Source organism: Sorex fumeus, unplaced genomic scaffold (assembly GCF_029834395.1).
Source record: "Sorex fumeus unplaced genomic scaffold, SorFum_2.1 ptg000128l, whole genome shotgun sequence".
NCBI lineage: Eukaryota > Metazoa > Chordata > Mammalia > Eulipotyphla > Soricidae > Sorex > Sorex fumeus.
Window position 1 is genome coordinate 31,372,935 of NW_026606185.1, and position 22,360 is coordinate 31,395,294.

General features: G+C 39.7%; 1 protein-coding gene across 1 annotated transcript in view; it reads right to left on the reverse strand.

Moving 5' to 3' along the window:
• Window positions 1-1,917: 1,917 nt before the first annotated feature.
• Window positions 1,918-22,360, reverse strand: part of CDH2 (cadherin 2) — a 237,457-nt gene continuing 217,014 nt past the window's right edge. Inside the window, exons 15-16 of the mRNA XM_056138030.1 lie at window positions 14,349-14,513; window positions 1,918-3,337 (exon numbers count right to left, since the gene is read on the reverse strand). Of these exons, the coding sequence (XP_055994005.1) occupies window positions 3,131-3,337; window positions 14,349-14,513 (372 nt within the window). The 3' untranslated portion in view covers window positions 1,918-3,130. The remainder of the gene's footprint in view (window positions 3,338-14,348; window positions 14,514-22,360) is intronic.

The following is a 22,360-nucleotide window of genomic DNA, read 5'->3' on the forward strand; positions in this document are numbered from 1 at the left end:
CTAATGAACAATATGAACTTTGTGGAAATGAAACAAAATTTTTATTAAGTTATGGAGCTGATTTTTGAAAATAAGTAGAATTTATTTATTAGATAACATAAGTTTTTCCTGTAGCAGAGAATTTCCATTTTTTCATTATTTTTCTATAAAGTATTTTCACAAAGGAATATCATCTATTATTTCTTAAAAAGTGACTTTCAAAAATAATGCTTATATTTATTGTGATGAGATAAAATGCTTTAAGTTTATGGATATGTTACATATATATAATATGTATGTATATGTCGATCTCTGTATATCAGCCATAAGAAAATAATGGAAATGCTTATCTAAACAAAGAACATTTTAAATGTTGTAATGTGTACATTTAAGAAGATAATTCAGTTTTCACTAGGATATCAAGTAGAACGCATGCATAGCTTAAAGATCCATTTTAGTAAAGCCTATTCCAATTAGTAAAGTTTCATTACGGAAATTCCCAAAGGCAAGTTGTGGCATCTAGTAATTTAAAAACTGACAAGTATTGCTACAGAGTGAATCAACAGAGGAGTAAATTTCTCTAATATAAAATAATCTTTATGTTAAGCAAAGCACATGAAGTCAAAGAATATTTTTAAAATGTTTTTCAAAATGTATACTCTAAAATGTGTGATATGATCAAGAAGTAAATAAAAATTAGAACTTCTTCAAGCCTCTTAAATTTTATTTTTGATCAATAGTAAGCTATAAAAATAATTCTGTAAAATTTAGCTAATTTCAGTCTTTCATGCTGAGTGATTATCTGTACTGTGCTTGAAATGCCAAGAGCAGATTCATTTGAAACAGCCTCCAAGTAGTGCTCAGGGAGTGCAGAGAACAATCTTACCGACACTCAGTCAATCACGCCAGAGGGGCTGATGGTTGGCTTTGGTGATACAGCACTGGCTGGGTCAGGGGTAGACCCAGCAGGACTCAAGAGGAACTGGGGATCAAATTCAGATTCTTCTTCATGCAAGCCACACACCCTTACTCCCCAAAATATCTTCCTGGCTCCACAGAGAGGTTGAATTACTCCTGACTTGATCCTGTATTCAGGGACCACTCTTTACTATACTTCAGGCACCATATGTGATACTGGGGATCAAACCTGGGCCAGCTGCATTCTAGGTAAGCACCTTATTCCCAAAGAGTAGATTTTCAAGTACTCTTACTGCATGCACAAATAACACAGATATGTTTATTAACTAGAATGTGCAAATCTTTTCCTGATCTGTATACACATTAAACCATCATCTCATGTACCACACGTTTTTAATTTTGCCAACTATACATAACAAATCTGGAAAGACTGGCAGTTCAATGAATGAACATTAGTCAAATGAAAGTATACACACCAATTGCTTCAGAGAATTGTCTTTGCCTGAGAATTCTAAGTGTCTACTGCAGTTTCCAGGACCAGTCCTAAAACGTTTTATTGATGTTTTTCTTGTACTGTAGCTTGATGTGAAAGGCTTGTTAGTATAAATGTACACTTGAGTAGAAAGAAAATAAAGCTTGAGGAATATTAATAATTACCAAAAGTTTGAGGGCAAGGATGTGAGATATATATATATATATATATATATATATATATATATATACACACACACACACACACACACACACACACACATATATAGAGTCATCATTAAGGCATCATCTATTCCTGTATTACTAGATGTGTTACTTGATTTTTTTTTCTAGGAGGACAACAGGATTCACAACAATTCTCTCTGTGGCTCACTGCACTGGGCTGCCATGCTAACAGTTTTAATGGTGAATGGTGCAAGGACAAATACATACTTTTTGGTACTGTTGTTCTCAGCAAAACTCCAGTACTTGGGATTTTCACAACATTCAAAACAACTCAAGTAGAAAAGAAAAAGTTCAAACCAGTCACCAGATCCAAAATTAGCATTTTATTCAGAACGCTGGGGTCAGAGGTGTATCATTTATATTCTGGTACACAATACAGAGGCAAAGCTGTTGTCAGAAGTCTCTCCAGTTTAAAAGCTTTTTCCCTCCCCCATTTTTTTTTTTAGAAAACACACACTTAGTGCCACCAGTGTCAGACCACCCCTTTCTTTCGTTATCTTCCCTTTTTTTTCATTTTTGGTACAAATTATGTAAAACGTTTGTGCTAAGAACTTTTCTCCCTTCCCTCCCAAAAGAAAATAAAAATAAAAAATTAAAAAAAAATTAAAAATTGAGTATTCTAACTACAGCTCAACAATTAAATCAAATGTCACTTTGTTTTGTAAATACTTTATCCATAACGAAAGATATAAACATGCAAAAAACCTGAATCCATAGTCCAAATAATACATACACATGTTCTGAAGTTTCTGCACTTCTCCATAGACTATGCCAATAAAACATTATGTACACATACCATTTTTACAGTGAAGTGGAAAAAATACAGTAAATAAAAAAGTGTACATGGATTAAGACCAAAATGTGTCTAACATTCTAGTTTATGAAAAAATTTAATTTTGCTACAAATCGGTGATATGAAAACTCCCTTTACTTGCAACCAGCTGCGTAAGTTTTAAGATTTTAGTGAAAAAAAAAACAAACAAAAAACAAAAAACAAAACTAAAGTCTAAAACTAGAAGTAATGTACATTTTCCAATCTCATGGTTTCATCCCCCAAGATAATAAAATCGCTCCATGAGTTTTTTGTTTGTTCGTTTAATTCTGTATTTTAATAAAAGCAAATGCAATGTAACAAAAGCGTGTTGAAGCATATCACGGTTTAACTTACTGCTCCCACCACAAAATATTTTGTCTTTTACTTGTCGTTTCAGAAATCAGTACCATTAAAGCCTTAAACATAAAACTAATTCCAATCTGAAAAAGGTACAAAAAGGCACATAAAATCCCAGTGCTTCTGTACTGTAAAATTCAAGTGTAACTGAGCTCAGTGTTTTTCCAAACAGTATTGGATCACTGATATTCCCTCTGAGCCCAAATTGGTTTGCAGCCTATGCCAAAGCCTCCAGCAAGCACGGTGCTAGTAGACTACAAAGTTAAAGCCTAGCTTCTGTATGCTTTTTGGGAATATCAGTTGACGTTGTTTGTACTTGTCCAAAAACCAAGTTCACCCTGAAGTTCAGTCATCACCTCCACCATACATGTCAGCGAGTTTCTTGAAGCGCGGCCCCCAGTCGTTCAGGTAGTCATAGTCCTGTTCGCCACCACTACTCGAGGAATTAAGGGAGCTCAAGGACCCGGCAGTGGAGCCACTGCCTTCATAGTCAAAGACTAGGAGGGAGTCATATGGCGGAGCTGTAGGATCATTGTCAGCAGCTTTAAGGCCCTACGATTTGGAAAGACAAAGACAAAAAATATACTCGTTAGAATTTTTAAGTCATAGAAATTGGGTTTATCAAGTGTGGTGTGTAAGTTAGACCAAAGTTAACTTATATCTTTCCCCTGCAAAGAAAGAACCCCATGAGTCTAGCTCAACAAGGCAAAGATATACATTGGGAGGAAGTTAAATAGATGCTATATTGGACAGGACAAGCAGCTTGAAGCAAAAAGGGAAGAGCTTAAGGAAATCAGATTACAATAGAGCTGATAAGTAAAATATTGAAATACACAGTTAAACTTATTATCAGTGATTATCAAAAAATAAATTCATTCACTCATTCATTCAATGAACATTAAGAAGGACAGAAGGACAATTATGACTGAAATTGGGTCAGACGACTTTTGAATGAGCAATTACTGTTGAACTATGCTATTGAAATACTCTGAAGGGGTAAGAAACCTTCATCCCTTCCTCCTCCCTCTCTCTCTCTCTTTTTCTTTCTTCCCACTTCTGGCAGGTGAGCTACTCCCATCTGTGCTCAGAGGACCATGTAGTGTCATGAAACAAAACTGAGCCTTCCACATGCCAGAATGTGTTAGCCCTATGTGTTATTTCCCACACCCCAGCATCTATCCTCTTTCCTAAAATATCTAGCAACTGCAAACTAAGCAATAGGTGATTTACTTAGTTCAGAACTAACTTAGGTCTATATAAGAACTGGCACAGAAAACAATCTGAGAGAAAACTACTCTGAGAATGGACCCCTAATGACAAATATACAAATATTCTTTTTAATTTTTGCTTTATGGGTCACACCTGGCAATGCTCCAGGGTTACTCCTGGCTCTGCACTCAGTAATTACTGCTGGTGGTGCTTGGGGGAGCATATGGGATGAGGGGGAATTGAACCTGGGTTGGCTGCGTGCACACCAAGCACCCTCCCTGTTGTACTACTGCTTCCGTCCTGACAAATATTCTTCTGATTATATTGATGCTGTAGTTTTTTTCTTTTTTTCCAAATCCAGTAATGCTCAGGGCATATTCCTGGCTCTGGACTCAAGGATCACACCTGCTGGGGCTCTGAAGACATGTGGTGTTGAGGACAGAACCCAAATTAGTTGCATCAAGGCAAGCACCTTCCATACTTCTCTGCAGTACTTCTCTGGCCTGATATTATTTTTATTATGATATCCAGTAAAGCTTCAGAATTATGATACAGACAACATAATAATTATAATACAGACAACACAGGCAATAACCAAGGTCACTGTGTTCTGGTTATCTGCTTTATCACAATACACAATTAAAAAAGACCCATATATGCAGAGATCAGCCCAATCCTAATGTGTTCAGCACCATGCTGGAGATACAGGAAGGTTAAGACTAACATTAGCTTTGAAGAATCAATGTCCAGAGTGTCTGGCTTCAGTGGAGAAAACAATGCTCATCTCTTTACTCTGACTTAGGAAAAACTGCTGTAAACTGTCTTCTTCACAGGTAAGTAAAAGGACCTGAGAATCGTCACTGACTTTTAAACCACCTAACTGAATATAACACTGATGGTAATATAGTTCCCAAACTCATCAGGGAAACATCAAAAATGCTCATTTAAAAAATTTTTATTTTAGCTTCTACCTTGGATTTCTGAATATAGCATTCATATTAAAATCTGTTAATATTTTGGTTTTTTTTTAAAAAAGAGGCTAGATGGACTGGTGGATTTTTCCATGGCTAAAACTGCCCCTTTGCCAGTGTGAGGTCATGAGTTTTATGCTGCTACCAGCACGGGTGGGATTCTGTCTGTGGCTCAGTATCAGCAGGTGCAATGTCTTGGACACAGAGGTCTTTTTAAACATCACAACTGAAGGATGAGTACCACCACTAAAAATAAGGGGTGAGTACAACTCGTGGTGATCATGTCAGCTAGTATCACAGAGACTTTCAGTGAGCACTATGATCAGGATGTGTGTGAGCTCCACAGATAAATGGGAGTGTGTGTGCAAGAACCACAATCAGAAATATGACCCCCAACGAGTACCACATCTGGGCGTGTGCGATGCCAGTCATAGTACCAAAGGAAAAAGAGAGAGGATGAGTAAGAAAGAGATTAAGGCTATATAATAAATTAGGGAACACCATACTATGCTAGAGCATTGCACTATCTAGGTTTTAATAATTTTAAAGGGCCAAACCCACTGAACTTTTCAAGAGTTTTTGGGCAAGCTGCCTGTTGAGGGTGAAGGTTAAATACTGTATGCTCCTTCTACCAGAATAGCAGTTTTCATCAGAGAATAAAATATGATTCTTCTGGATAAGGGATATATAACCCTTTGGTATTATTTCGATCAGTCTAAAATGATCATTGTCAAGTACTAAGAAAGAGACCGAACAGGCATGCAGCCAGAGTGAATGCACAGAAAGAATCCAGTGGGTCACATGACCTTATGGACCTCCCTTATGGGGTTTCTTTATTTTGGGGTGGGGACAGCCCTTCACATGACGAGAGGTAGCTGCAAGCCACTTGCATGTGTTTCTCACTTCCTCCCAGGTTTGACTAAAACTAGATAAGTATGTGCTAGTTTTACTTTCTGGCGATCTTGAATTGTACATAAATTGGTATTATACACACACACACACACACACACACACACACACACACACATATATTTGGTATTGCCTCTGTCAAATGAAAGAGCTGTGGCTCTGGCTAGATTCTTGCTGGTTTGTATTTATAGACTTCTGATCCTAGATATTTCTGATGTTTTCTGGGTGGAGACAAGCCTTCATGAGGCTTGCTACATATTTTAGGGAGATATAAGATGAAAAGGTCCATTTCCCACATCCTATCTTCTATTGTCTCAGTGGCTGCCTTCCCTGAGAACATTATATTTGGCTTGACCACAGTGAATTGCTCTTCTAGTCCACTGTACTATTTCTCTTTTTCTATCAAGTGAAATAATTTTTTGATTGTGTGTGTGTGTGTGTGTGTGTGTGTGTGTGTGTGTGTAGTCCTTGTTTAGGAGGTGCTCCCCTTGGGTCGTGAAAGATAATTTTGACTGGTCTATTAAAAATTTCCTTAACATTAGAATTATTTTTTAATGTTTTATTTTTTATGTCACACCTGGTGGCACATGCAGGGCTGGGGATAGAATCTAGGTTAATTGTATGCAAGGAAGGAAGGAGTCCAACATTCTGTACCTACCGACCAGCCCTAAAATTTTTTGGGGGGGGTCACACCCAGCCGATGCTCAGGGGTTACTCCTGGCTCTGCACTCAGGAATCACTCCTGGCGGTGCTTGGGGGACCATATGGGATGCTGGGAATCGAACCCGGGTTGGCCGCGTGCAAGGCAAACACCCTACCTGCTGTGCTATTGCTCCAGACCCTAGAATTCATTCTTGATTAAAACTTTTATAATAAATAATAAAAAAGATGTGAAAAAAATAGAGACAGATGCTCTTCAGTGTCTGAATGTTTGGGTACCTTACAGAATTCAGACCAAACCATTTAGAGCAGCATTCAGTGATCCTACTCTGCTTACCACATTTTCTGTTTTAGCTATTCTTAGTTCTACCAGCTAAAATCATTACCAAATTATTTGTTCAAATCTTCCAACTTAAAAGAAGTCAGTTTCCTGCAGTTTATTAGTGCTGCTAGTTAAATCACTGCTTAAGTACTGACTGTTTGAAATCACTGCTAAGTACTGACCCTGTCACATTTTTCATTTAATTAGTATCCATATACCCATCCATCCACCCATCCATCCATCCATCCATCCATCCATCCATCCATCCATCCATCCATCCATCCAGTCCATTAGTGATGTCACTTAAATTGTATGACTTTTCTCTTCCAACCATGAGTAAGAGTGATCTCCAAGGTCTCTCTGGTCCCCTTTACTTTTACTGTTGTGCTTTGGTTATGTTACATTGTGATCCTATCTGCTGTGCTTCTTTGTATTCATCTTATATCTTGCTGTCCAATATACTACCTGGTACCAGCAAGAATTCTAGAAGGTAAGCTTGCATTGTTGTCCCAGACATGGTTTCTTTCACCTCAAAACTTATTTACTTTTAAAGCTACATCTTTCAGAAGCAGCTAAGGTCAAGATTATGTGGGAGGGGCCAGGTGACATCTCTAGGGGCTGACTTGCATACTTCTCACGCGGAAGTGAGAGTAATAGCCAGCACCATATGATCTCCTGAGCCACCAGACACTGATAAGTGTCTACCACCTAATCATAGAATGCAAAAGAAACTCACCATCAAACTCACAACCAAACGCACATAAAAAGACATGAGTACATAGAAGTATGTCATGTGTATAATTATAGCAGAATTCTATGTCTTGTCAATGTCAGCCTTACTACATTAATTTCTATGAGTTTTCTTTCACTTAAGATTAATTGTTTTTGGAAGAAGAGCTTTCTGTTTTATTACGAGGCAGTAGAAAGTTTTCACTTCTGAAAGGTATCTTCAATAATGATTAATCTTATACTTATTAATAATTGAGAGACTTTTAAATTTTGTGACAAGCTATGGAAAATGTCCCAATCAATTTACATGTATTATCTCATTTAGTGTTCTCTAAAAGGTTCTAACATATCCCTATTACATCAATAAAGAGAAGTATAAATTAAAAAGTTGAAATCCAAAGGCTTTTACTTTTGAAAAAAGTAACATAGCTATAAGGCAAGGCAGCTGGAGTTGAATTAAAGTGCCCAACTTGTAGAAGAATGCACAAAGACATTTTTAAAGACAAATTATATTTAATTAGTAGGAGAAAAAAGTTTTAAAGTTTAGCAGTTTTAAGCAAGTTATTCTGAAAGCACTTTCCACAGTTTTAAAGTGATATTAATCAAAAGTCAGTCTTGAAAAAAGTCTGTCTTTTAACAGAGTATGACCTTGGTTTTCATACTTATGAGATAAAGAAATATACAGGATTAGTAAAGTTATTGAAGGTATGCTAAATCTACTGTCAGACTGAGATTAACATAATTTGTTTCAACTTTTCCCCCTTTGAAGGTCATGTTTAAAAACCACAAAATAGAATGAAATTCTGTAGGTGAAATTTAAAAGTGTATGACTTATTTCATTCTATATACAGATTTGAAATAAATGATCATTTTTGATATTCAAGGCAACATTTGTTCATTACTAAAATAAAGAAATTAAAATGTTCTCATAAGCTTATCTCTTCCTTACATTTATGAAAACACCCCAATTATAATCACTACTATATTATTCTTAATTTGGAACATTTGGTACTATGCTAAATCAAATAAGACCTGAAGATAAATAAATCTGTCTATATTTCAAATATGTTTATAAATGTGATTGAGTTCTTCCTCGGTACCATCAAGTATATATATTCAGTTTATATGAAGATATTCAGTACATCTTACAGATGTCTGAGATTGAAGACTCTCTACTGTGCTTATGTCCAGCTTAGGCTGCTAGAGAGTTTCATTCCCATGATGTTACTCAAAGGAGGAAGACATCTGTCTCCTTGTTGAGTATTAGAGAACTGACTTCATACCCTTGGGCCCCCATTTTAATTGTTCTCTATGACATCTTAACCTCTTGAAATTTTTCCTACTCCAAATTGTAGGGTATTTCATGGTACAGACATTTTATCTTTTTTTCTTTCACAAATTAATTTATGCTAAAATCACATTAAATTTTATGCATTCAGTAGCCTTATGGGAAATGCTTCCTAAGTGTAAGACTTTTATGCAGTCAGATATTCACCAATCAATTTACCATCTCCTTACCAGTCCCAATACAAGGGAAGCATTTCTTCTCTTGATAGGGGTGTCTTCTATACGAGGGTTCCTTGCAGGCAGATGGGAACTTAATGGAGTAAGAGTTTTAGGTATGATGGGATGTCACAGGGTGGCATTAACCCACTCCATGTGCCTGCACATTCTGTGTGCTTGTAAAGACAACACACGATTTAATGCCAAGATAAAGGTGGAAGGGCATTCCAAGCAGAAGGAAGGGCATGAATTAGGCTCTGACATAGAGTTATAAGCAAGAAGGAAAACTACAAATAGTTTCTCTAGATTGCCTGAAAATACGAGTTGAGGAAGATTCTGAAATGAAGCTACAGTGAGAAGAATCAGATCCAACAGATGTCCTGTGTACAAGTCAAAAGGTTCCCAATACTTAAATATCTTCCCATTACAAAGAGTATGTGGTAGCAAAGTAGGAAGGCACATAGAAAATCATCTATGCTTAGCCTATTTTCTTATTTATACTACTGGCTCGATTATGTACACAAAATAGATATTCAATAATTATTTATTAAAAAAAAACGATCTCAGGCCCAGATCGATGATTTTAAAATGAGCCTTAACAAATGAAGAGGAATTTCAAATTATCAACTGATTGTATCCTGCAAGTTAATTTGCACATTGTCTGGAGCAAAGTCGGCCATGTAACAATTCATTCATTAAGGTCTTGAGTCATTTGTAAGGCAATGCATCTGGGAATTATTTTAGAAAGGAGTTACAAGTGGGAAATGTTACTATGGCATGAGAAGAGAAGGGTAACTGAATATAGCTTATTAAGTAAGCATTGGACTCCTCTCTTTACTGTTAAGCCCAGTTACTGCAAAAAAAAAAAAATGAAATTGCAAACACACACAAGGTCAAGACACACACTAAAACACAACTCAAAACAGACAATATCATTGTTTTATGAATGTATCAGCACTAGAAATATAAACTTTCTAACTTGGGCATTGATAAGTCCTAATTAGGGCATCCAAAATACACTAAGTTTTATGCACTACATTTTTTTTGCATCCATATTTGGACTCTTCAAACAAACAAAATCTTAAAGCAAGACATTATAGTAAATTCTGAGGATATGCAAAGGATAAGAAATAATCTTCTTGGAGAGCATATACACGTTCACATGAAACAAGGATGGGGTGATAGTTTTATCCCAGCAGAGAGGGTTATGGTAGATGAAGGATAAGGAATGTGTGGATTTACCCTGAAGTATGAAAATAGTCTCCTTAGAGAGATGTTGGAATTGAATCTGATGTCTCAGTGAATGTTTCACTTACAGCCAAGAAAGCAAGGCCTTTCCATAAGTGCCATACTAGTTAAAAGTGATCTGAATTTTACCATGTAACACTGGATTTGCTGTGATAAACAGAATATTGATGTAGTTGATCTATTTCCATCAAAGAATGCCATGGATATTTTATATGAATTACACTGAATCTGTATAGTACTTTGGGAAGGTCTGTCATTCTGACTATATTAATCCTTCCAATCCATGAACATCCATGAACAATGATGAGTGCCCATTTCTTGTGTCTTATTTTATTCTTTCAGCAGTAATTTATAGTTTTCTTTCATGTCTTTTGTTGAGCTGATTTCCAGGTATTATATATTTTTGAGGAGCATTTGTGAATGAGATTTCTGAAAAAAATATTTCTCTCATCTATTTTGCTCTCTGCACACAGAAATGCCATAGTAACTTGCCACATTACTGTACAAGCTTTACATAGAGTACTAAATGGAGTATTAACACCATCCCCCCCTCCCCCCACAACAAACAGTGAAAGCAATCCTAGGAAAAAAGAGATGGGAGGCTTTACTTTTTGTAGTTTTAAATTATACTACCAAAAGACAGTGTGGTACTGGAATAAGGGCAAACCCTAAGGCCAATGGAACAGTATTAAGAGCTAAGAGACAAGACCAGGGACACCAGTTAATCTTTGGCAAAGGAGCTAGCTAAGAGTATGGGATGATTTACAATACTATTATTATACTTGTAGTTATAAGGCTTACCATACCTAGGATTAAGGTTTATTCACTGTAATTAACAATACTACTTGAGGCTTTCACAATATAATACTAGGGCTAGAGTTTATTCACCATGACTATGAGACTATTAATGATAAGGTGTATACTGTGTTCTGTCCCCATGCTCTCCACCAGAGTGTCACCTTCCCTTCACCACTGTCTTAAGGTTCCCTCCTCAGCCCCTATCTCAGGCTCTCTGCTACAGTAAGTTCAGTTCTTGGGTTCTGCTGCCTTTGGCCATTTATTATTCCTTACTATGCTTCTTTATGGCTGGAGCAATAGCATAGTGGGTAGGGCTTTTGCCTTGCACGTGGACAACCAGGGTTCAATTCCTCTGCCCCTCTCGGAGAGCCTGGCAAGCTACCTAGAGTATCCTGCTTACACAGTAAGGCCTGGCAAGCTACCAGTGATGTATTCGTATGCCAAAAAAAGTAACAACAAGTCTCACAATAAAGACGTTGCTGGTTTCCACTCGAGAAAATCGATGAACAACAGGAGGACAGTGCTACAGTACAGTGCTATGCTTCTTTATGTCCCATGTATGAGATCATTCCATATCTGCTCTCTCCTTTTGACTGACTTCACTCAATATTATCCCTCCAGTTTCATCCACATAGCTGCTAACTGCAGGATTTCATTTTTTATACCCGAGTAGCATTCAACTGTGTATAAACACTACACTTTCTTTAACCAGTCATCTTCTCTCAGACAGTTGGATGGTTTCCAGATTTTGTCTATTGTAAATAGTGCTACAATGAACAGAGAAGCACAGCTGTCTCCTAATAAAACCTAATCCTAGGTACTGCAAGCCTTATAATTAATAGCATGATAACAATATTGTAAATCTCTGAGAACAGAAACAAATGAAAAGAAATTTAAAGTGTGGTGCCTTTGAGGAACTGTTGATAGCTCAGTCGAGCTTAGTATAAGAAGGGGTGTAGTTTGGGAAGAGGGCAGGGATGGGATTAGGGATAGATTGGTAACTCTCACTTACTGCATAAATCTTATCGCTAAGAGTAGAGCATGAATGGGAGGGAATCCCACAGAATAATGATACTCAAGGGACAGTAGAAGCATTCAGCAAAGAATCTAGTGAATTACACTGAAGCCAAAACTCTTACCTTTAAAAAGGTCTAGTTCTTACATCAGAAAGATTTATTATATCTTGAAACCTGACAACCAGAGGGATAACTAAACAATTTTTCATGATAGTGAAAGCCAAATCAGAAGTAAAATCATCAGGCACTCCTACATATTCAAAAGATCTATCATATGTGTAAATTCCTGCACATTTCCCTAAGCTGGCCTATATATAAAGAAGCTGGAAAAGTCAAGGCATATTTTTTTTAGATAAAAGTTACTGGCAATCTGTTGTTTTTGCTTTTTATCTGCTGTTAAATCATGCCTACTACAAATTAACCTATTACCTATTTAACAGGAGTGAATACATAAGCTCAGAGAGCAGCATGTTTTTTTTATGAAGACAGCTATGCATTTATAAGATATAAATATTCTAACTTTGTTGCAAAACTTCAAAAAGAAACCAAAGTGCATCTATAAACGTAAGGTAAAAAGGTAAAGGCCCTCCTGTTGATAGTCGATTTGCTCGAGCGGGCCCAGTAACGTCTCCATTGGAGACTTTGTTGTTACTGTGTCTGGCATATCGAATATTCTCAGTAGCTTGCCGGGCTCTCCGAGAGGGGTGGAGGAATAGAACTCGGGTCGGCCATGTTGGCCGCGTGTAAGGCGAACGCCCTACCCGCTGTGCTATCGTAAGGTAGATTAATTATACCTACATAGAATAAGAGACTTTGGCAGGGACTGGTTTCCCAAGTGGTACTCAGGGGAACCTAATGTCAATCCCAGAAGTTCTCCATCAACTGGTCCAGTGCTAGACCCCAAGGATGAGGTGCTCCTTGGGTTCTGTGGCTTGGGGAACCCCCAGGATACCCCAGTCGTGCTGGTCAGGGTAATCTAGTGCCATGCTAGCTGATGCTTAGCAGTCCATATGGTGTTAGGGTTTGAATCTGGCTTGGACACATGCAAAACATGTGTTCTCATTCTGTACTATCGCCCCAGACTAAGACCTAAGTGTGTCGCCCCAGGCCTGAACTGATAGATTGTCCTTTGTAATGCATGAGACCATTTCTGACCTTGAGGTAGAATATGTATGGCCAGAGGATAGACATCTTGGCATACATTCACAGTCAAAATTGATACCAAATTCATTGCTTACTTATGCTTCCAATAAAAGCCTCAAAACAAAACTATGATTAAGACTAGAAATGATGAAAAAAAATGTTCACTTCAAAATTTAAGTATATCAGATATAGCAGAACTCTTGGTCAGTTGTAAAATAAAAGAATGCCATTATAATTTTGATAATGAAAATCATACATGTAACATTCAACAGAGAATTAGCGGCCTCTTATAGAAGCTCTTAAGACTCCTCAACTCGACAAGTATTTAAATCACTTACAAAATATTTAATTTCGCTGCTCTTCCTACTAATCTTATTTCATAGCCCTCTTTAGTCATTGAACAGGCTCTGAATTCTCACCATTTGTGGGATGGGATTCAAAGTGTGGAAAAAAATAGAAAGCACACTATTATTACATTTATCAGTGCTAATAAATGAAATTAGAATACACTATAATAGTATTAGTCAATTTATTACGTGTAATCTAGGGGAAAACATCCTTATTGGAGATAGTGTGACTAATACTGATAATATATATTAATGTCAATTACAAATACAGAGTATTAATGACAGATCTCTTTTTTGGCTGATCCAAGCAACTGAAATCTGTTGCTTTTTATTTACATCACATTTGCTTTCACACGGATAACTTTAAGTAAAACAAGTATGCTCCAATGAACATAATAAATGTTACATGAATAGTCCAAGTAATTTGTGACAAACATGGAGCAACGAACAGCAACAGAAAAAGGCCCATGTAGGAGCAGGAACATAGCCCGGAGCTCAGCAAATCTGAACCTGTCCCCATGTGACCACCACTTCCCAGAACCTCTGGGCACGGTGCTGCTGGCAGTGTTGATGGTCCCTGTCACTGCTGGCCCCAAGAAGCTCTGCATTCCGGGACTCTAGTCACTAAGTCCCCCGAGTACTGCTTGTGAGGTACCTCTCCCCATAAAAAGAAACAATCATCATAAAGAAGGGAGTATCTTTTCCTACCTCATTAATGAAGTCCCCAATGTCCCCAGGGTGCGGGGCTGCAGATCTGACCGGGTACTGGGGCTCAGCGTGGATGGGTCTCTCGTCTAGCCGGCGAATTCCTACAGGCTTAATAGCATCAGGCTCCACGGTATCAGGCTGTTGAAGCTGGCTCAAGTCATAGTCCTACGAAAGACAAAATTGAAAAAAAAAAATCATGGTAGATGGGCATAAAGATGGAAAATTACAACCTTTGTTTTTAAACACATACCCAGAATGCATAGAAATGAGTAAAATTTAACATAATGGAAAAGTTGCCACTGTGAGTTTTTCATGTTATGATTAAATATTTCTTTCACACAGTGATCTCTTCTCTGTTTTTCATTTCTACAGTCTGTGCTCCATCTGCTTTTCTATGTTCCTCATCAGTTTCCAATGGAAAACAGCAGTGAGATGAGGTCCCACTGTAAAGTGATTAAAACATCAACTAGAAAATAGAGTACTAGCATAGAAGCAATGACTTTAATTTTATGGAGTTCGACACACTATCCCCGGTATGGCACCTTATCACGGTCATTATCTTTCTTGGTGGGGGGTCACTCCTGACAGTGCTCAAGGTGCTTAGGGGTGACTCCTGGCAATGTTCAAGGGATAGTATTCAGCAGGTGATCAAACCAGGGTCAGCTGCAAGCAAGACAAGTGCCCTACCCCTTAACCCCTGCACTATCTTTCGAGTCTCAAACTTAGTATCTTAAGCAGATGAAATTCAACATGTTTTCCCCTCTCCTCTCTGTCTGTCTCTCTGTCTCTCTCTTACACACACACACACACACACACACACACACACACACACACACACACGTGTCTTTTCCCTTGGAAAGGTCCCCTCCTTGTACCGGAAGAAGGGAATGGAGGATTATTAGGAGACAAGGATTTTGGATACACAATTTCTGTACAAACCAACCTTCTTCTACAAACTCTATCTTCCTAGTCATCACTGCAAAGTTTACTAGCCCTATAAGCCTACTGTTCAGGTACTTCACAATTCATTGTTTCTTTTGTCTTAAATAAAATATCCCCAAGGTGGTCACTTCTATGTATCTTTATTCTCTTACAAAGGCTCCTAAGGATTTATACAAATTAGATAAAACATGTATCCTCTTCTCTTGTTAATCTTTGTCTATTTACTTCTCAGTAGTGAGCAACCTAAGGAGGCTAAGAAAACTTTTTACTTGCCAACAAGTTCCTGAATATTTAAACAAATGAACAACAGCAATAACAACAAGATCCAGGCTTTTTTTTTCTTTCCTTAAGAGACCCTGGTGCATCAAAGCCAGTCTTCATTTCTCTGTCCCTTTTCTGCTTCTGTAGGGCAAACTAGGTCTGTAGGCCCAGCCTGTTATTTTTTGCAAAGAATAGACTTTTACATTTTTAAAAGGGCACTTACACAATAATAACACACAGAAAGAGGAAGGCTGTGCCACAGAGATTATAAAGGCCACAAATCTAGTCCTCACAGAAGAGTCTGCCAAGCCGGGACCGTCTCCAAGGCGTGGGGAGTCCCTCTCCACACAGCTCTGTGGGAATGTCTTGGAAAACCGCCTGCCCGCTTTCAGAGAAAAAGTAGTACTCTAAAGAGGGTGGGGTGGGCCCTCCCAACTATTTTCAGCTTTAACATTAGCCAGATGGACAAGAATGGATAAAGAAACTGACTATAATGTGGCAATGCATCTAAATTTTAGGTTGTGGTAAAGACTTTGTAGTTTTCAAGCCTCTAAATTTTGGTGTGATAAAATGTCACATCCCCAGCAAAACCCACATTCTCCAATTCAACATTTAGCATTTAGAGAAAGTACACATTTCCTGGTACGTCCCCCCACCCCCAACTTGTTTTTGGTTTGTGGGGTATGAACCCAGAGCCTCACATATGGAAGGCCTATGCTTGAGTGATGGCAAACTCTCCTGGCTTTCTGCCAGGAACAGCTTTTCACTTCTCATTTTTGTTTGGGCCTCTGTCTAAAATCAGCTTCCAAGGGCTGTGAAGAGAGTAAAGAGGTTAAGGTGCTTGCCTTGGCACAGCTGACACAGTTTGGATGCTCATCACTGCGTACAAACCCTTGAGTAGGGAGCCAGGAATAACCAACTGAATGTGACCACCAAATCAATACAAGACTAAACAACGTAGTACAATGAAGTCAGATCAGTTTAATATTGGGGAGATAGCCCATCGTCACGGGAACCTGCCTTCCATGCCCAGGCAGAGGTCACCACATAATGGGTCATGTGGAGTGATACCACATGACCCAAGTTCTTCTTTGCCTGTGTTCCTGATGGTGCAGTGCTGGAGGAAACCCAGCACTGCTGGGTGTGGCCCTGGTGGTCCCTTGCATTGCCAGGCTAATCCAGGTCCTACATTGAGTCCTGCCCAGTTGGCACAATATCCCTGAAAGAGGCCCTGGGGTCCTCTAGGTGCTTCTTGGAAGATCAAAATCAATGAAACAAACAAAACATCCATAAACAAACAAATAAATAAAAAATCAAATATCAAAATTCCAAAGCATAAACAGTTTATTACAATTCTCTAGAGGTTTTAATTTATTCAGTGGTCAACCAGTTCTGGCTACGTTCTAAATGACATAGGCACAGTTTATTTTTTTTTCCTAATAATCCTTTGAGCAATACATTATACTTTATGCTTCATTTTTTTATTTAAAAATTGAATAAACAGTCTCATATTACTTAAGTAACTTGTTCATGTTCTCAGAATGACTGACTCAGAAGCAGGCTATAACTTCAAGTACATGAGACTCTCATAACCTAAGTATGGAATTTTGCAGAGTTATCTATGTAAGTGAATCAAGTTTGAGCTACAAGGCTGATTTCAATCTAAACAATCTGGGCTGAGGCATAGGGGAGTACAGAAATATGAGGAATGATTTAAATAACAAAGAAGACAAAGTCCACTAGGGACCAGACACTAGACTGGGTTCGAAATAAGTGGTTTCTTACTACTACTTTCTAACGAACTTGTGAAGAATGATTTATCTCTTTTTGGATAAAGAAACAAACCTAAACAGAGTAACTTGACCAAGGCTACAGACCATGTGATTCAGATGAGAATTAAAAAACAAGTGTGTTAACTTCATTAGGTTGATCCTAAACTGAAGTATCCTACAAGGGTGAGGAAGACTGGTGCACAGCTGAAAGTGTGCCACAAGTGTGGGCAGAGAAGGGACCACTATGACAATGAATAGCTGGAAATGATCACTCTAGACATGAGCTGAGTGCTGAAAGTGGGTAAAGGAATATTCACAGTAGCATCTCAAACCTACTTGTATTGCAAACCATAATGCCTAGAGGAGGAGAGAGAGAGAATGAAGAGGGAGGAGAGGGAGGAGGAGGAGGAGGAGGAGGAGGAGGAGGAGGAGGAGGAGGAGAGGAGGCTGGAAGAGGAGGGGGAGGAGAAGCAGGAGCACTTGTCATGAAGGCAGGGAAAATTGGGGACATTGGTAGTAGGAAATTTACACTGTTCAAGGTAAAGGTGTTGGAACACTGTGTGACTGAAATCCAATCATGAACAACTTTGTAACTGTATACCTCATGGCAATTCAATTTAAGAGAAACAGGTATATGTATCATAATCTATCTGTGTATGTGTGTGTGTGTGTGTGTGAGTGTGTAAACCCTAAAGTTTTGTGAGGCACACTCATCTTGATAACATTTCCAAATAATCCTGTACCAAAATATTCAGTTTCTCTGACTGGTGCAGGTGCTGGAGGAAACCCAGTTTATGAGAAAGTGTCTCTTCTCAGGAGTAGGCAGGTGACATGGTGATATGGGGGTGGTGGTTAAGAAAGGTTTGTCACAGGAGAGTATCCCAAACAAGCACATTAAAACTTGGTATGCCACATTGTCTTGGATGCCCAGTGAGGGAAAGTTGGCTTCAGGTTTGAGTCCCGAATACATGGGCCAGGGGAAATCAACAACATGAAGAAAGGTGTGGGGATGCGGTTTGCTCTTGTCGGGATGGAGGATTTCTGAGCAGCCATAGAACGCTTGAGTGAAAACATCTTGATCTTGCATAAATATGCTCCATTTAAAATCTCATAGAATTTCTAAGTTTTTCTTTATAGAACAGCTTAAGTAAATGCATAAAATGCTATAACAGCTGTGAAAGCTTTTGAAATGTTGAAATGTTAAAGAAAAGAAAAAGAGGGATTTGTTTGGTGAAATTTGAGAGCAAGCAAAGTAAGCAGCAGGCCTTTTCAGGCCAGGTTTAACTGAAAACGGAGCTTAAGAGAGGGATACATTCCTCCCCCCTCGCAGAGTGTGCCTTTTAATAATTATTGGTACTTTTTTGCAGAGAGGGGAAAACAGGATGCTATACCTTGCTTTCTGAGGACAGTCAATAAATATAGTTATACTGAGGGTGGAAGGTGTTTGATTAGAAGTCTGAGTTACGTGAACTAAGCCACTGAATCTTATGCTGAAGGATGGCCTTCAAGCTGAGGACAGAGGAGAGACTTCGATGGTCCTCTAAAGGACTAGGCAGTCCTCGCCATTTCACAGGATTCTGTATAAGAACGCAGAGAACTTTCTTGGGACTCTTAGAGACAGAGGAGACGTTCAGGATTTGCTAGTGCTCTTTACTAAGACCTCGTTTCTTCAGCTTCTACTGTATCGCAAGTTAACAAACACAAATGCATAAAAATGGTCTGAAGTGCCTAAAATGGTTTCCAATCAGTTATCAACTTTAGACACTGGCATTGTTTTCTGAACACAAGAGGCTCACATAAACCAGAGCTGAAGCGCTGACATCCGTCACCGGTCATTTTTCCTTTGGCCCGGGATGGAGGATGTTGTCTTTGCCCAGGGCCCTTCACTGTGCTTCTGGAGTCACAGGGCAGCACGTTTGTTTCACCTTTGTCACTAACTTTCCCTAGCCTTTCTGAGTACCTTTAAACTCAGAAAGTAGGACAAATCTTAAAATACTGTTTTGGTTCTGCACAGTCCTTTCTACCACTAATAAGGTTGCAGTTGATGCTAATTTAAAAAGTCCATTGAATTAAGTCACTTGAGAATCCAATTCCACTCCATTCTACTCCATGACACTATTTCACTATTGGGTGGGAGAAGACCCTGCCCCATTGATGAGGCTGACTGCCAGGTGGGTATTGTCCTCCCCCCAATGATGGAGATAGATCTTGGTTCACAGCTACAACACTATAAAAGGTATTCTATGGAAACAAGAACTGAATTAGAACATGGGGTGTAGGATAACACTGTTCTGTCCTTCCTGCATAGCCTCAGGTAGTTTAGATTTATTGGGTTGCTCCCATCACAGTGCTCCCATTCCTCTGTGTTTATTTGTAACTTCTTTCTTTGTGCTCTGTTGACTTGTAAATATTGTTTTTTCTCTTCTTCCTAAATCCATCACATAGGTTATTCAGAGCAATCTCCTTTCTGTATGGAAACAAGAAGACATGCTTTTGTGATGTGACCCTCAGTGATATTTCTCTCCTGGGTATCTGTTCTCTCACCTAAGCCTCAGCTGCCTTTACATCCTAGCGCCCCCCCCCCCCCCCGTCCCCTCCCCAAGCAGGGTCCCAACGAAGGACTGGATGGAACCAGGGCAAGCGGTAAGCTATGTGCTACCCTGGCATCAAGATGGGCCTGGCCAAAGCACCATAATGCTTAACTATAAGTTAAGAGCTTGGTCATGGACAAATGCTGTCATGATCCAAAAAAGCAATAACTAGATTTGGACCCTGCTAGATTTAGGGATGATTAATCTGGCCTGAATGCTGTAGTATGAGTCTGTGGCAAGATGTTCCCAGGAGAGCTGCCCTACAAGCCTCAATGTTATCTCTTACTGTGTCCATACAAAAATAACTAGTATTGAGATGTTGATAGAGGTACTGGACCAGGGAAAAGAGAAAAAACATCTTAAGGGGTATTTTGCCCTTGGGCAGTCAGGAAGAGCTTTGGAATATCCTAGGTGGTGTTCCCTTTGAACTTGGTGGGCCCTCAGGAAGGGCTTTCTTATGTTGATTTGGCTACCTGACTGGGTGCTGTGTCAGCCCAGAGTGCAAGGGAGTTGGAGAGAAGAGAGGGAGAGAGAGAGAGACCAGGCAGCATGATGGACAATGGAGAGGCTAGCAAGGGGGACAGAGAGAAAAATGTAGAAGAATACAGGAGCAGGAGAGAGAGAGAGAGAGAGAGAGAGAGAGAGAGAGAGAGAGAGAGAGAGAGAGAGAGAGAGAGAGAGAGAGAGAGAGCGCGCCCAGGTTGCGAAATGGAGCACGGAGAGATGAGTGGGAGAGACAGAAGAAGATGGGAATGAGGAGCAGTATGAGACTAGAATGGGAGGGTCAGAGAGACTGGGGCAAGTGCGTGGGGAGAATGGAATAAGTGGCATCTGATCAATCAACTGGCTTGGCCCTTGTTTCGTCTGCCGTTTGCCCCATATGGGCCCAGGCCCCCTTAGCTGGGCAAGAAGCCCGGGCCCATCCTGAATGCAGGAGGCTGGGGAAGAGACGTTGGGGCTTTCCCTCTGGCCGCCCTCAAAGATTTTATACAATGGGTTATGTCCAGGAGAGATAGCACAGGGCTTAAGGCACCTGCTTTTTCAAGTGTCTGAGCCGAGTTCAATCCCTGACAGCGCGTGGTGTTTTGAGCACCACAGGGTACAGCACACAAGGCCTCAAGCCCCAGTGAAGGGTCTGTGTAATTCCCAGCACACTGAGCAGCCAGACTGGCTGAGAACTGCCAGTTGGGTATGCAAGCCTCTGAGCACTGCTTTGGGGACACTGAGTGAAAACAAAAACAAAAACACAGGGTAGGGCCTGGGATAGTTTCTCCTTCCCAACTGATATAAAAAATCAGATGGCTCTTATCTCTACTATCCTTAGGTGTTAGTCACCTATTATGTCACTTTATGTTCCACAAATGAATTCAGTCATTCTATGTCCAGGAGGATTGCTCCACGGCTTGGAAGCTGATTTCATGTGCTGGGGGAAAAGGAAGCTGGGATAGAGAAGGGACCAGTAAGTAAATGAGGATCGGAGGGTTTGCTCGGGATGGTAGATGTGTGCTGAAAGTAGACTATGGATCAAACATGATGGGCGCTTTATACCTGTATTGCAAACCATAACACCCAGAAGGAGAGAGAGAGAGAGAGTAAGAGAGAATATGCCTGCCACGAAGGTGGGAGGTTGGGGGGGGAGGGGGTTGACGGGAGAGATACTGGGAACTTTGGTGGTGGAGAAGGGGCAGGGGTGGAGGGATGGGTACCCAAACATTGTATGACCGAAATGTAATCAAGCAAGTTTGTCACTGTCACTGTCCTTCTGTTGTTCATCGATTTGCTCGGACGGGCCCAGTAACGTCTCCACTGGAGACTTTGTTGTTACTGTGTTTGGCATATCGAATACATCATGGGTAGCTTGCCAGGCTCTGCCATGTGGGCGAGATACTCTCAGTAGCTTGCCAGGCTCTCCGAGAGGGGTGGCGGAATCGAACTCGGGTCGGCCATGTTGGCTGCGTGCAAGGCAAATGCCCTACCGCTGTGCTATGGCTCCAGCCCTTGTAAGTCTATAAGTAACAATGTCTCATGGCGATTCATTAAAAAATAGAAATAAAAATAAGATGGTGGTAGGAAAGATAGTGGTTGTATCCTTGGGGCAAAGGGGGAGGATCTGCCCTCCATCAGGGCAAAGGGGAGGATCCATGCTCCATCAGAGAAAGGACAGGATCTGCCTTCCATCTGAAGTTGATGGCAGCAGGCCTAACCTGAGGTTCCAATTTTAAGCCTTTTGATAAGGGGTCAGTTTATGTGAGCCTTCTAAATTACACATCTTTGCAATCCCATAATGTTGTACTTAAGCACACAAATTACAACATGTAGGATGAGCATTATAAAGAAAATAACAGAAACCCAAAATATTCTCAAGGTCGTTGCATTCAGTCTTATTTCTATAGTCTAGAAGGAAGCAATGCTAGGTCTGGGGAGATGGCTCAGGGGGTTGGAGCAG